The sequence below is a fragment of the Lepidothrix coronata genome, unplaced genomic scaffold (assembly GCF_001604755.1).
Source record: "Lepidothrix coronata isolate B3197 unplaced genomic scaffold, Lepidothrix_coronata-1.0 Scaffold3, whole genome shotgun sequence".
Taxonomy (NCBI): Eukaryota; Metazoa; Chordata; class Aves; order Passeriformes; family Pipridae; genus Lepidothrix; species Lepidothrix coronata.
Window position 1 is genome coordinate 6,896,802 of NW_016690183.1, and position 15,364 is coordinate 6,912,165.

The 15,364-nt window shown below is 43.3% G+C and overlaps 1 protein-coding gene across 3 annotated transcripts; it reads right to left on the reverse strand.

Moving 5' to 3' along the window:
- Nucleotides 1-11,170: 11,170 nt before the first annotated feature.
- Nucleotides 11,171-14,871, reverse strand: CUNH7orf25 (chromosome unknown C7orf25 homolog). Of its 3 annotated transcripts, none has more exons than XM_017823619.1 (2): nucleotides 14,781-14,871; nucleotides 11,171-12,744 (listed from the first exon to the last, which is right to left on the reverse strand). In XM_017823619.1, the coding sequence occupies exon 2, from the start codon at nucleotides 12,726-12,728 to the stop codon at nucleotides 11,460-11,462; it is 1,269 nt and encodes a 422-aa protein (XP_017679108.1). In that variant the 5' UTR covers nucleotides 12,729-12,744; nucleotides 14,781-14,871; the 3' UTR covers nucleotides 11,171-11,459. The 3 variants fall into 3 exon arrangements, with proteins under 3 accessions (XP_017679108.1, XP_017679127.1, XP_017679117.1); XM_017823638.1 differs by lacking the exon at nucleotides 14,781-14,871 and adding an exon at nucleotides 14,363-14,380; XM_017823628.1 differs by lacking the exon at nucleotides 14,781-14,871 and adding an exon at nucleotides 13,017-13,262.
- Between the last annotated feature and the right edge of the window lie 493 nt (nucleotides 14,872-15,364).

Sequence of the window (15,364 nt, forward strand, 5' to 3'; positions counted from 1 at the left end):
CACAGCTCCTTAGCACTGAGCCTACTTCTCTAAATTAAACAGTTTTCCAAATTATCTCCTTTGGTAAGATGGCAAAACTAAAAATTATTCTACCTAAAAGGTATTCTGCAAAACTCACCCAAAAAAACAACCATATAAGAATTTGCTTATTTTTCAAACAGCAATGAAAATAATGAGAGACATTTGGTTTTAAGTGTTCTGCAGCTGTTTCAGAGATCCAAATTAGAATCAACACCTTTCCCTCCCCTACACTAGTCTAACAAAGGATGCTATTCAATATGTTTAACATAACCCAGTCTGACCAAGGATCCATCTAACCTAGTGCCCCATTTACAAAGGTGGCCATGAGTTGATGCCCAGAGAGAAGAAAAAATTTAGAGTAAGTCTTTATATTCTATTCACATAATAGAATGTAATATATCAGCCTCCAGCTAATACTGTCTCACTTTCCAGATATTTATGAAGGTTATAAAAAGGCTTGACAGTGGCACTCAATGCAAGAACAAGAGACAACAGGCATAAGTTAAAACATAGAAAGTTCAGACAGAATATAAAGAAGCACTTTTGTACCACAAGGACTATCAAGCATTGGAGCAAGTTGCTCAGAGAGGTTATGCAGGCTCTGTCCTTGGAGGCTTTCAAAACCAGGCTGAGTAAAATGGTATAATGCAGGTGACACTCCTTTCAGTGGGACATTGGACTAGAGATCTCCCAAGATACTTTCCAAGCTGAATTAGCCTATGGTCCTATTTTTCATCTGAGAAACTCTTGATCTGGATGTTGCTTCCATATCCTAAGTTGCCTCAGTTTTACTTTTATATGCAGTCTTCTCCTGAGCCTGTATAAACTTCTGACAACTAGTTCTTCCACCATCTGACAAATGACATCCCTTGCTTTGATCCTAGCTCCACTGAGCTATATTTCATGATGTTGGCTTGTTTTCAAGAGAAAGAGATAAAAAATAGCAGCACGGGAAGAAAAGAAATACATTTTTAAAAATTATTTTAGTATCTTTTATTCACAATATTCTTAGTCCATGAAAACACTTTTAATAAATACCCTGCACTACATTTCCAAATTTGGAGGTGAGAAGGAAAGGAGGCTACATATCACACGCAGTTACCATTACTTGCTGTCAAAACCTCTTAGCACTGTGCTTGCTTGCACATTACACCTTTGGCATACTTGCACTCAATTGTTAAAATGCAAAATAAGTTCTCACATCCAGTCATTGCATAGGCACAGAAGCACAAGAAGGAAGAATTGCTTGTCTCTCACCTGCTAGAGTCCCAGCTGCAAGTCTCCATATCAACCAAGGCACCTGGACCAAAAAAGTACTAAGAATGAGTGACGTTGGCCCTCCACAGAGATGGTTTGACACAGTAGCATGACAGCCAGTCATACTCCAGGTGTCAGCAAACAGTTTCAGTCACTATCGGGTTTCTATTAGGTATCCTTCAAAATTCTAATTCAGTTAAGATAGAGTTCACTTCTCTTGTCCTGACTAAAGAGGCTCTGTGGACACTTGCACAGCTTTCCATCTTCTGCACGTGAGTGAGGCAGACATAGTGTATGAATAGTTTGTACAAATGTGCCCACTGTGCTGCAACCTCCTGCATTTTAACAGAGACACCAAATATTTTCCACCACCTCACAGAGGAAGGTGGTGATCCATCTCCACAGTATTAAAGTCATATTTGCTGTTCCCTAGGAGTCCAGTATCAATACATAATCTGGACAATTAAGACTCAAAAGACCACAAGGCTAAGAGGAACCACTGGATAATCATGCCTAGGGTTTTTTTTAATCCACCAGGTTTTTAAATACCACTCAGTTTCCTCATAGTAAATCCCATGATTCAAGCCACAGTCCCTGGCTATACCTCTATCCATCCCACTAATGACTGCTTTAGGACCCAGCTTTTTGGGGTTTTCCCCCTGATGGAGCAACAAAACATAAGTCAATCCTGTATCCTTCTTTTCTATAAAATAAACATATTTGGCATCTGAAAGCATTTCTTCCTTCATAGGGAGAATTTTTTTTCACCAATAAACATTTCCTTCTTTACCGTCTCTAGCTTGGATATATTCTATAATGGATGTCAATATTTGGACTGAGGACCACGTTTAGGAATACAGGGAGGGAAACTGTTGAAGCAAGACATTTCCAGGTGCAGCTGCCATTGCTTAAGTGCAGCTTTTATTCCTTTATTCTGTGCATGTAACTTGCTTTGTTGGCTGGGGCTCATTGAAAAAATTATAGTTAAAAACAGTGGATCTGTAACACACCTCTGTCCTCAACATTACTTATTCTTTCAGCAAGGTTAACTGTATTTACTTTCAGATTACTGAAGATATTAAACAGTGACAGGTTCTGTACTAATTCTAAAATCCAAACAAACTTTTTGAGATTTCTCCTTAACAGTATGACTGGCAGCAGTGAAAAAACAGCAAAACTAACTTTGTCTCCAGACAAACTAACCTGAAACCCTGCCTCAAAATGCTTGAATTCCCTGCTTCAAATTTTTAGAAACCGTAATAATGAAACAAGCAGAGGAATCTGGAAAAATCAAGACGGGCAACTCTGCTCAGTGAGCCTTGTTAAAAGGGAAGATAAATACTTCAGAGACAAAACTGAGATCCACTGAGGCAGTAACATGACAATTCCTCTTTCCTTGTATAGTAATAACTCGTTAAGAGTAACGGAACCTGTAGCATATTTGTTTACTGTTCCTACACAACTAACAGTCCCAATACCTCATGAAAATATGTGAAATTGTGTGTAGGAAAAACATTTTCAAGGATGCAAAACAAGACTTCTTAGTCTATACTGAGGAATTTTGCTCATTGCAGACAGTTATGTGCAGATTTCTGGCCTGTGCATCATATTGTTACCTCTTACAAGTGAGTCAGGAACAAATTCTTTCATATTGAAGAAATATTCTTCCACATTTGAAAAAGAAGAATTGTTACATATCAACATTCATTTGAAGCCAACAGCACAGGAGAAAGCTATGGCTGCAGACATGTATCAGTAGGTGTTCATGGGCATTGGTATTTCTTTTTCTCTTCAAGAAAAAAATAAAATCCTTCTGTTGCAGCATAAAAAGCTTGATTAGAAGAATAATGCCTCAGGCTAACCCTAGAGGTAGAAGCAACTTGAAAGAAACACTGTGCTGAAGAACTAAGCTGATGCAATATTAAACAAGTGAAATCAGGGAAAAAGGGTGGGGGGAAATCTTGAGAGCCAGATTCTGAATTCCTTTACACTAATTTGATATTAACCTAATTCTGCTAATTACTGCAGAATTGCTAGTTAGAACAATTACACCATTCACTCATATGAGTGTAATGTACAGAACCAGGCCCACAGTTCTCTATCTGCAACACAGAGCTGCACACACAGCCCTAAGTTCCACTACTACCCCGGCAGACCCCAAAACATAACTAACCTGGTTACAGTTACCACAACCTCTGAGTGTCTGATCGTGATGCACTTCCATGGATGGGGAAGGTCATGGGGAACTGAATCACATGCATGCAAACAGAGCAACTTCTCTGCATCAGAAAGGTCCCTTGGAACAATCGTGCATTGGTGATTAAACCACATACAGGAGCCAGGTCCTCCTTGGAAATTTGAATGGTTCTGTCCAAGCCTTTCAAGTGCATCATTCTGGGACCAGGATACTGCCTAAGATATCACAGACTGAACACACACGCACGCACAAACACACAACTTTTCAACAATGAAAAAGGAAAGGCTTCCCAAAGAAATGCTCTTGATCCTTGACCAGAACATCACAGCTCTTTCACGTTGTTATTATTTTCTTACAACACAGAAGTCAGCTGCACAATTTTTAGTCACACCTCACCTTTCACCTTTTTCCATAAGGTACATTCAATTTGTCAAGTGTCATATCAAAGGATTTTGAAGATCCTCATTCGAAACCAACAGGATCAACTGCTTTGAGAAATCAGCATTGCCAGAGGCAATCTTGTGACGCCACTGTCAGCGCTACTGCAATCTAGGCCACCACAGTCCCACCTCTCTGTCCCCAAAGTCCTTTACGCCTTGCAGAAAAGGTTATCTCACCCTGAAGCAAAGGGCAGGAGCTACATGATTACAGTTCCTGACAGGTCCTACATTTGTTTTGAGAATGTAATTTGATGCTGTTTTTGCAACCTGTTATTTTCAGGAAGGTGCCAAAGCATGCAGAGGTACGAGCTCGCCTTTAAATACCCAGAGTTTTCTGTCTGTTACTCACTTCAAGTTTTGCTCCAAAGGCTTAGGCTTAACGCAGCGTTTAGGTAACAATGACAAGAAAGACGGCAATCCTTTCAGCACTGCTGATTCTGGTTCTGGTTGATCTGCTAAAGGCACACGGTGAGTCAAAAACATATCGGAAAATCCACCTTTGTCAATTTGAAATAAGATTCACATTCCAGATTGTACTTTATTCTTTTCCCCTCCCTAAACTCCTACTTGGGCTCTCTGATCTATCAACCAACTATGTACATGTTCAGATATCCCTAGAAATACCTTGGTTTTTCAAACCATCCTCCTCATCCATGTAAATTCCTTTCGTTTCATTCACAGGTACCTCTGTTACTCCAGTGCTTGAGGCAACAAGCGTGGAGCAAAGCAGAGATCCCAGCACGCAACCAAGCACAGAGCTGCCCCTGGACTACAGCGGAGACTCACACAAGGAGAATGGCACAGAGCAAGTTGGGAACACTGGAGTGCAAGAAGGTGGACAGATCACTTGGGAGCTGAGCGGAGAGCCAAGTACCGAGTTTACCCCTAAGCCGAGTGTGGAACCAAGCCAAGAACCAACCCAGGAGTCATCCACTGAAATATCTGGTAAGACCAATTTTGTCTTGGATTGCCCACGTTATTGTTATCTACATTTTGTTACTCCAGTGCTCCTACCTTTCCTGCACTAATGCAGCAGGTCCATGTAGTCGATTTCTAGCGGGGTATCTGGCATGCCAGAGATCTAGTCATCTTCTTCTCCTCTCCTCATTCCAAAAACATAAATAAATTGCCAGCAACAGAGAGAAAGGTAATGCTCCTTAAGACAAATTGTATTATTATGGATGAGTGCATTTTACAGCTGTATGTGAAGTAAAGAGGTCACACTTCTCCTCTCCATGGAAGAGATTTCTCTTGTGAATATAGTTAAGGCTGGCTTATAGTGCATTTTTCTAATGTGGAAAAAAACCATGAAGCCAACAAAATCAAAAATATTTATATGGTCAAGTTTCATTGTTATGAAGGTTTGTGGTGCACTTGAGTTACATTTTGCTCTGGTGAACATCATCCCCATAAAGATGGGCCAAATTAATCCCTACAGAAGAAAAACCTGAGAAGGATCTTGGTACCTACACAGTGTAAACTTCTGTGCCCTCTATCTCCATGTTTCTCAGTACCACAGCGAGTTGCTTTAGCATGTACTCAGTCTCATTAATAAATAAAGGGGCACAGATTCATTATCAGATGTTGTTAATCCCTTTGGGGATTTGGGGGAGGTTGGGGTGGTATATATTTTGTTGGTTTGAGGTTTGTTTTGGTTTTTTTTTATTAAGAGATTAATCTCTTATGTAAGACATTATAAGCGAGGATCTTTTAAATTTACACAAGGATCTTCTGAAAAATGAAAGTGTGTGTGTGTGTGTGTGTGGGGGTTGTTTATTTGTTCTTTACAATAGTTTATACAGGAACAATCTTGATTTCCATGCATTGATAGGAAACAATTTGCAAAACCCCAAAATCGCAATTCTGAGCAGTGTAGTAGTTTTACATTCACTGTCTTTGTTTTTACTCTAGAATAAATTGCAACATTAAAACTTGATGGAAAAGCAACATCCACATATCTACAGAGGTGACTTCATCAACAAGAGCACACGTGAGGTGCCTGTAGCAAGCTAGATGGCAGAGCTGTTCCTAGAAGTACGACTTGCAGGAAAACTGTAACCATAACCTTCAGTTAAAGAACTCCACCTAATTCTTCCTTACTTTACCAGGTTAATTAGATACCAGGTGACCTGTGCTGTTTTGCTTGCACAATAACCTGAAATAAAGAATGTCACTGCAACTATACATGCTTCGTCATTATTGTAATCCTTTTCTTGGTCCACTTTAACAAAAAAGATTAAAAAGATTTTAGGATTTTTTTTTAATAGGTCTCCTCTCAAACACATTCCAAACAACTGATGCTTATGTTTTCTTATTTTGTTACTGCTGTGACCAAGCCTACCTTCAGTTTGCAGGAACTAGGGGCAGGGTTGTGAAAATATTTTCAGACAGTCTCCAGACAGTATCATCAGATGAGAGGGGCAGTTCAAAACACAAACTACTATTTAGCCCATTAAACTACCAATGAATAACAGTTTTACACAACAGTGGCTACAACACCAAAAACTACCTCTGACTGTTTTCACAGCTTGCAAGTACAATGACAAACAAGTCATTGATCTGCAAGTTTTGTCAGACAGAGCAATAGCAAGTAAAGAACATATACAGAAACATGAATGTATTAACACCTTAACTTATTGATTTATTTATCACATAATATCCAAGTGCTTTCTACTGTCTGGCATCAATTGCAGCATTCCTTTTTGCTATTCTTACTGTTGGAGCAAATAGAGCAGGCTGAGCACTGCACAGAACAGAGATGCTGGCTCTCCTCAGAGACTATAGAACCATACAGAGATAATGTAAAATAAATTTAAAGTGTCAGAAGAACAAGGTTCCCTGAAACAGTTTAGGAATTCATCTTTGCAAAAGAACTTAATACTGAAAACTTTAACTGAAAAAACCCCAAACAAAATCCATAGCAGCAAATGAGATGTCTCCAGATCCTCTAATGCCTGGTGTAGCATAGACAAAGCAGTTGTGTGATACTGGAAGAAAGGATAAGCAGTCTTAGATTTCCATTTTTTTCAACTTAATTGCAAACATAATTTTGTATTTTCTAATTACTCATTTGGAAAGTCATAAATAAGGGAAGTTCTATGTCTAATCCCCTATTTGTGAAATTAAGTAGAAGATATCTAAATGCAACAAACCAGAACACTGGTTTATACATGTAGATCACCAGTATATTCAAAGGTAGTATAAAAACCATCAAATATTACACATTTTTTCTCCAAGCCAGCATTCAGTTTTGGGTTTCATCTTATAAAATAATTTTTACAGCCTGTCAACATCACACTTCTGTTTGACTGATAAGCCAGATAACCACTGGACGGAAAAAAAAAAAATCCACATTCTGAGTTTTTTTATTGCAAAATGCAACAGGGAGACAGAAAATAGCAATAGAACCCTCAAGTTGCACAGGGGCATGCAGGAAGAGTTTCATATTCCTAAAATAATGCTCATATGATTGGAAGAAATTAGTAGAAGAGAAAATTGATTCAATAACAAATAGCACATTGGGCAAAAATGACTGGTAATGACGAAAATCACCACACGATGGCTCCAGATACAGAGGCTTTTAAACAAAGTTGCACTTACTAGTCATACAAAAGTATCACTACAAAACAAGTCAGCCAGCTCTGCAGCAGTAGGGGTGAAGGAATACAGCAAACAGAGCTCACCCACTCCTAATCCCGGTAATAGAGAGGTTACTGGCTTTTCACAGCTTTTCCTGGGTCACCTACCATGTACAAATCCAAGCCACTGCCCTCTCATCCATGGTTTGGAGAAACTTCCTTAGAGAGTGCCCAAGATTGCTAAATGGAATACTACAAGGAAATTGATGGAAACCCACTCCTCGAGTCACAGCGAGAAGCAGAAGGAAGCAGCTGTCTCCCATTTATTCATCCAAAGTCCTCATCACTTTAAAAAGGCTGCAAGCAAATTAACTTAAATACAAAGGATTAGTTCTTAAAAGGCCATAATGAATTACCATGCATAAGTGCACTGTTACCATGCACCTAGCTTCAAATATACCCTGTAATATTGAAAAACAGATTAATCAGTGATAAGTCATTGGTGAAGAGGGGGCATTTCCAGGAGCACTGAGGGAGATTTAAACAGCTTCAGGGAACATGAGAGACCCAGGCTGGCAAACAGGGTGTGGCGCAGGCAGTTTGCCAGACAGTGTGCAAAGATAGGGCACAAAACTTTGGGAGTGACTAGAAGAGGACTAACTGTGCTTTCAGCTCTGTCAAAAGCCACTTTCAGAAGGAACATGATGAGCCAGATGGACCTCACACAGCACCATGCAGTTGTCCAGGTCTCCAGCTGCAGTGACTGTCTGAGCTTGTCGCTGATACCAGAGGACAGTGGAGACAGTATCTGTCTGAGGTGTGAACAGGCTGACAATCTGCTCAACCTGGTGGCACAGCTGAAAGAAAATGTGGAGAGGTCAAGGAGTATGTGCCCTGGTGGAAGACCTCCAGAAACAGGTGATCAAGCTGCAGGAAATGCAGGGAGGGCATTAACACAGGCTTGGGAAGTTGTGGGCAAATCCCGCCCCCCAAAAAAACAAACAAACAAACAAAAAAAAAACCCAAACCAACAAAAAACAAAAACCCACAACAATAACAAAAGAAGAGGAAAGGAACTAATAAAAGGAAGGAACTTCCTTCACAACCAAACAGGGTGATTCTCCCCCTATACTCTGCTCTTCTAAGATGCCACCTAGAGTAGTGTGTGCAGCTCTGGTGTCCCCATCATAAGAAGGACATGGAACTCTTGGAGCAAATCCAGAGGAGGGCTTGGTAAAAGGACTGGAGCCCCTCCCCTATGAAGAGAAGGTGAGAAAGTTGAGGTGTTCAGCCTGGAGAAGAGAAGGTTGCACGGAGACATAGCAACCTTCCAGTATCTGAAGGGGAAACAGGAAAGCTGGAGAGGGACTCTGTCAGGAACTGTACAAATTGAAAGAGGCGAAATGTAGGATAGATATTAGGAAGAAATTTTTTAATGTGAGGGTGGTTAGCCACATGAACAGACTGCCCAGGAAGGCTGTGGATGCCCCAACCCTGGCAGTGTTCAGGGCCAAGCTAGACTTGTTCAAGGCCTTGAGCGACCTGGTCTAGTGGAAGTGTCCCTGCCATGGCAGGGGGGTTGGGATTAGATGATCTTTATGGTCCAACCCCTTAATATTTTCTGTTTCTATGATTCTATTAAATAGTAAGCTGTCTGTTGGGACCTCAACTTTTACAGGTCTGAGTTGCAAACAAAAAGAAACCCTCTCTCCCAGGCTGTTTGTTCATAAATTATTCACTAGGAGGTTTCTTGTATCTTCTTTCAGGACTTGATACAAAACAGAAACACAGTTCTTTTTCTCTATGAAAGATGACCTTCTCCACCTCTATTCCCACATCTACTGGAGAGGAGAGCCATCATACATGTGGCCAGAGCAAGAAGTCTCATGATAGGGATGAAAGGCACTTTCCTTCCAGCTGTTTCTAACATTTCATAGACATCTGTGGTTGTGCTCTGGTAAATGATCATACCATGATGCCTCCCTGAGCTCCTGTATGCTGTTAACTACTAAGGCAGACTTGCATTTCTGCAGCAAAGCCAACATATTATTTATATTGTTTCATTGTGTTGGTCCTCCTTTCCCCTCAGAAGAAGTTTCAAGAAAATTAGTGGATACAGTGGGGGTTGTATCCTGCCAGGAGGTTTCATTACACTGTGTTAGACTGTAGGAACAAGGTAGATGTTTTGTTGGAACTCACCACGGAGGAACTGTGAAATTGGCAGGTAGTAAGTACAGCGGATGCTGAAGCCACAAAAAACCCAAATCCAGTTCCGCTCATCTTAATTAAACCCCTTGTACTACTTCAGCAACCCACAGAAACAAGGGGCAGGTAGAGAGCAGACTGCCCTCTGCATTGTTAAAAGTTTAAGGTAAAGCTATGCAGCATGTGGTTACTGGTGACAACCACTAAGAGTTTACTCTACGGGCATAGTAAGAGCAGAGCAAGTCACGTGGACAAGAAGCACACTTTTGCTCCTTGGAGTTCAGCTTATTCAGCTAGATGAGGCTGGCAGAGTGGTTTTGTGGGCACACCAGTATCTTTACATCACTGTTGGGGACCAGAAAGTAATGGGTTGAGGCCATGGCTAAGGGCAGCACTGCAGCCACACTGTACTGTAGGAACAGATTTAGAGTGGAGGGAAGGAGGCAAGAGAATGTTCTTTGCCTGAACCATAAGCTGCATAACAATCCTATCATGTTGAAACAACAGCCTATAAAATATTCAGTGGTTATCTCTTTCACTGACCTGATAAAAATGTATAGCTCAGGGCCGAGAGGCTCACTCTGACATCTCAAAATTTTACACTATGAAACTGATGCAAATTAATACCAAAGAGCAAGTGCTGTCATTACAGCATTCAGGAAAAAACATGAGAAACATTTCTAAAACAGCAAAACTCTCCTGGGGAAAGAAAAAAAAAAGAAAAAAAGACAAAAAAAGGAATTGTTTATTCTACACGTTGAATAAAATCAGCAATTACAACACCAGTGAAAAGGCTTCTCTCTGCTACAGAGCAAACTAGGATTTAACAACATACCCCGCAAACCTCCTCATCTGCCACACTAACACTAAAGGACCTCACTGAGGCTTTGTTTCAGGTAATCCACATGCAACAAAGAGAGACTCAAGTTCACTGTGAGTCCTCAGCAGATAGCAGACTAGTATCAAAAACCACCTGGGTGCTGGCTCAGTTTAGGAGGATTCTGTTATTCCGAGCTGGGCATTGCACCCAGCAAGACTTTGCATTTGGTCAAAGACTAGGAGAAAAGGGAATCAGATTTGCATTCTTGGTCTGCTACCACTGGCTGTCAAGTTTAGCCCAAGAGTCACATGTTAATGCAAATAAACTCTGATTTCAACTGATTTTTCCAGGAATTTTAAAGCTGTTGCCCAATTCAGTCTAACATGGTATACAATAGAGGTTCCTTTCAGTAAGAGAAAGAAGGCTTAAGTTGGTTTCTATTCATGGCTACTAGTCACGTCTTCATAAAACATCATATACCAAAAAGGCACAGGTGTCTATGCAAGGTACCTCTGAATCAACAAAGATTTCAGTCAAATAGGATAGGTGAAAGAAATATTTAAGTTCCACAGAAGTCAAGCCCAAAGTTCGTCTATGATGGATCTTACCTCTCCGTAGAGGACAAAAATGACAAGGGTACAATAGTTATTGTGCTTTAACTGAACTTTTTAATAGGGATGGACACAATTAATACACTGTAAGCCAGTTAACAATTTTCATTGACATCTTATTACTTTAGTGAATAAATTAATGGTCAGCTGAACAAAAAACCCCCAAGGAATGAGTGAAGATATTGCAAATCCCTCGAGGAGTTCTTCCACTGCTACATTTACTGTCATCACTGATACACACCCAAAACTGTATTGCTATGATTCTTCTGTTTCTCAAAAAGCCTCCACTGCAGCACCTACAGTATTTCCATGACTAACTGATTTAATGACTTATAGTCCATTATCAGATGGGCAGCTCTTTGGTAAAGGTGTGGCAGCAGATTCTTTGCTTTCTGTCAGTGCTCGTGGCTGATGGACAAAAACGCTGAATCTGACACCTTGGTTTGCCGCTGCCCTCACAAACCCGCTATTTGCGGTCATGGTGATGGCTTTCAAAGTGTCTCCTGTCCCAAAAATGGTTAGAGAACGGCTGTTGATTTTTGAACTAGCCACTAGTCCTAAGGCACGCTCAGATGGCTGATCTGGCACTACGGTAACCCTTTTAACAAGCAATGCAGCTCGCTCTTTCTCCCCAGGTCCTCCTAGCGTTTCCAAGATGGACTGAAAATCTCTGACAGCAGATTCGCAGGCAAAGAGCTCTTTTCCCTCCATGAACTCCTCCAGCTGAGGCAGCACTCTCTCCCTCCTTTCTTGGGCTGCTTGCTCTGTCAGTACTTTTTCTTTGAAGACAAAGTAGCAGCCTCCATAGCTCAGAGCAGAGACATAGGTTATTAAGGTAGTGATGTCCAAGTTAACTCTATTGCAGACATTTACTTTGATCTGAGTAGGAAAAGCAATGCTGGCCACTAAATTCTCCCGGTCCACTCTGGTCACCTGCAGGAGTTCAGGGCCTTCTTCATCTGATTCACTGGCACTAGGGTGCTCGCTGTCTGCAGACGGCTCCACCAGTGAGTTCACAGCAACAACATCTCCTCTCACAGATATTCCCATCTCCTTGAGTCTCTCTGCCATAGGACTGGACACGCTGTTGTAGAAGGCAAAGATGATGTGGGGATTGCTGTACTCCACCGGCTGCTGACGGCTTGCTTGTAGGAAGTCCTCTGCCTGCTCAATGACACTTTTGTCACCATACTGGCCTCTCCCCAGCCAGATGTTATGCAGAGCCTCAGCTTTCCGACCGATGGCCTTCACCCATGTGTGACCTCCGTTTGCAACAACATCTACCACCAGGGTCTGTTTGTCTCCAAACCTGTCCTCATAAGCAAAGACATGGAGGACACTGACAACATCCTCCAGATTCTCTGCTGACTGAATAATGGCTTGGAGGTGGGTAAGGTTTGTACTCTGCAGATGGGACTCTTTAATGGCCACTTTCCCTGCCTCCACCTTGTGTAAGAAGTTTAGCTCAGCCTTCAGTTTGCTACATAGTTTTGCCCCACCTTCTATTCTCCTTTTCTGGGACTTGGAAAGGGCTTCTGCTCTCTTGATCAAATCTTTGGCAACAGCAATTCTTTCACAAAGCAGTGACTGCGCAGACATGTTGGAAACATTATTCCTATCAAGTGAGAGCAAAAGAGAAGATTGTTATTGCATGGCCAAGAATAAAGACAGTGAAAAGAGGTCTTTCCAACAGCATATACCTAAGCTTTGCGGTAGACTTCATGCAACAGCTACCAGTATTGTAAAGCACAAGCATCTGGAACCTCAGCACAAGTCCCAGCAAAGAGTTCAATTCCTTTCCTTTACCTTTGGACATCCAACCCACAGACTCAGAAAACCTCAATTCTTATCTAGGAAGAACAGCAGCATTCAGGTCTCCGCACACACCTTCCAGGTTTGTAGTTTCTTTCCAATGCCCCCTCCTCCTTCTCTGCATAGGAGCCCTTCACTGAACCAGTCACTTAGATGTTAACTCTTACAGCTCGTTTGCAAAAGCTGCCATCCAGAGCAAAATCAGAAATACAGTTAATGCCATAAGTAAATGCCTCTCTCTCTCATCACAGTTATCATTAAAATTAAAAGATACCCACCATGCTCACAGATACACATAAAAACTGTGAAGTCTGACTCCCAGCAAGTATTTTAACACAGCATAGAGGAAGCCCATTGCACTTTACAATTCTGGGGAGCACGGCTCTATCCTCTCCAGCTTCCAACCTGCACTGTTCAGCTCAGTGGATTAGCCCCTCAGAGACTGGAACGAGTTGCCCAGAGAAGATGTGGATGCTCCATGTCTGGAAGTATTCCAGGCCAGGTTTGATGGGGCTTTGAGCAACCTGGTCTAGTGGAAGGTGTCCCTGCCATGGCAGGGGGAAACTAGATTACCTTTAACGTCCCTTCTAACCCTAACCATTGTATGTTTCTATTATACGGCATTGCGACAAGACTATGATTCACAATTCTAGAGTCAGGAGAACCTAGAAATTGCTATGCTTTCTAATTCTACCAAGAGATGTACTGTGTTGCATCTGATAAATCTATTCCTTTGCATTTGTATTATTTTAGTATGCCTCCCTTAAGTAAAGTATGATAGGAATTGCTTCACTGAATCCGTGCTGTCTTTGAAAAATGTAGGATTCGTGCCACAGCAAACAGCAGCACAATGACGGGCAGTAAATAACCATAGTGAATAGTGAAATTAATCAATTTTGACTCCCAGTTACAAGTATAAACACTGCAATTCTTACCTAACCTGCACGTTGAAGCAAACTGGTGTTAAAGGACAAGATAAACGAGCAACAGGACATGGCCTGGGTCTTACAACAGGCTCTGCCAGTGCAGCAGTGGAGCCTGCCTTCAAGGAGTGGAAATCACCCTTGCACTATGCACAAGTGGAAACACAGTCAGAATTAGCTGCTACTGGCCCAGTCAACATCCAGCGTGACCAAGAAGCCCAATGCCTTCCGACCCGACCTACTGACTCTCTTTAGACAGAGCAATCAGCCTTTCCCCCCCCCCCCCCCAAAGTCTTCTTTTACAAGCTTATTCTTGTGTGTAAATCAATGAGTAAACCCCCAAGGTTAGCACTTGGGCACCTTTCCCCACAGCAGCTACAACTCCTACTCCAGGCACACTGAGACTTAAACAGAGCGAACATCAAGGGTTGCAGTGAGAGTAAACCCACAAACCCAAATACTTTTTCAGCACAACTGCACGGTGGCCCCATTACGAACCACAGGTTCACACGCAGGCTCCGCTTTGCCCCCTCCTTTCCCCTCAGGGACCGATGTTTCCCGTGCGGGGACCGCAAGGACCGGCCGCCCCTCCCCGCCCCCGCCCCGCCATCACGTGGCCGCAGCACCGGGGAGGCCGCGGCGCCATCTTCGGTGAGGGCAGAGCGCCCTTAGCACTCGCCTCCGGCCCGGCGGCCCCGGCTCCCTCCAGGCTCGCCCTCCACCCACATTCTGGCCCCGGCAGGGCGGGCGGCGGGACGCCGCCGGACGCCGGCTCTTGTCCCCACTGTGGCCCTCGTCCCCCAGTCACTGCCGGGGCGCGATGTGCCCGGGCCAGCCTCGCCTCTCCGGGCGCTCCCAGCCCCGCTCCCTCCCCCGGGTCCGCCGCCTTTCCCCGGCCCCCGCAGCCCGTACTCACAGCCCAGCGGCCACAGCCCTCGCCCCGAGCCGGCGTGGCGTGTGGCTGCTCGGCCCGGCCGGCACCTCCCCCGGGGCCGCCGGGCGGGGACACGGCACCACCCGCCTCGCTCCGCCGCGCCCGGCCCGCCCGGCCTGGCCACGCTCACCAGGGTGCCCGCGGCTTGTCCCGAAAAGCCTGTAAGGGCCAAGGGCAGTATGTCAGGTCAGACACAGTCACTGAGTCACAGAATATGCTGAGTTGGAAGGGACCAACAAGGATCATCGAGTCCAACTCCTGGTCCTGCACAGGACCATCCCCAGGAGTCACACCATGTGCCCGAGAGTATTGTCCAAACACTTCTTGAACTCTGTCAGGCTTGGTGCTGTAAGCACTTACCTGTGGAGCCTGTTCCAGCGCCCAACCACCCTCTGGGTGAAGAACCTTTCCCTAATATCTAACCTAAACCTTTCCTGACATAACTTCAGGCCGTTCCCATGGTCCTGTCACTGGTCCCCACAGAGAAGAGATCAGTGCCTGCCCCTCCTTTTTCCCTCACAAAGAAGTTGTTAAACTGCATTGAGGTCTCCCCTCAGTCTCCTCCA

Coding starts and splice junctions, on each gene's coding strand:
- CUNH7orf25 (XM_017823619.1), bottom strand. CDS start 12,728: ATGTCTGCGCAGTCACTGCTTTGTGAAAGAATTGCTGTTGCCAAAGAT.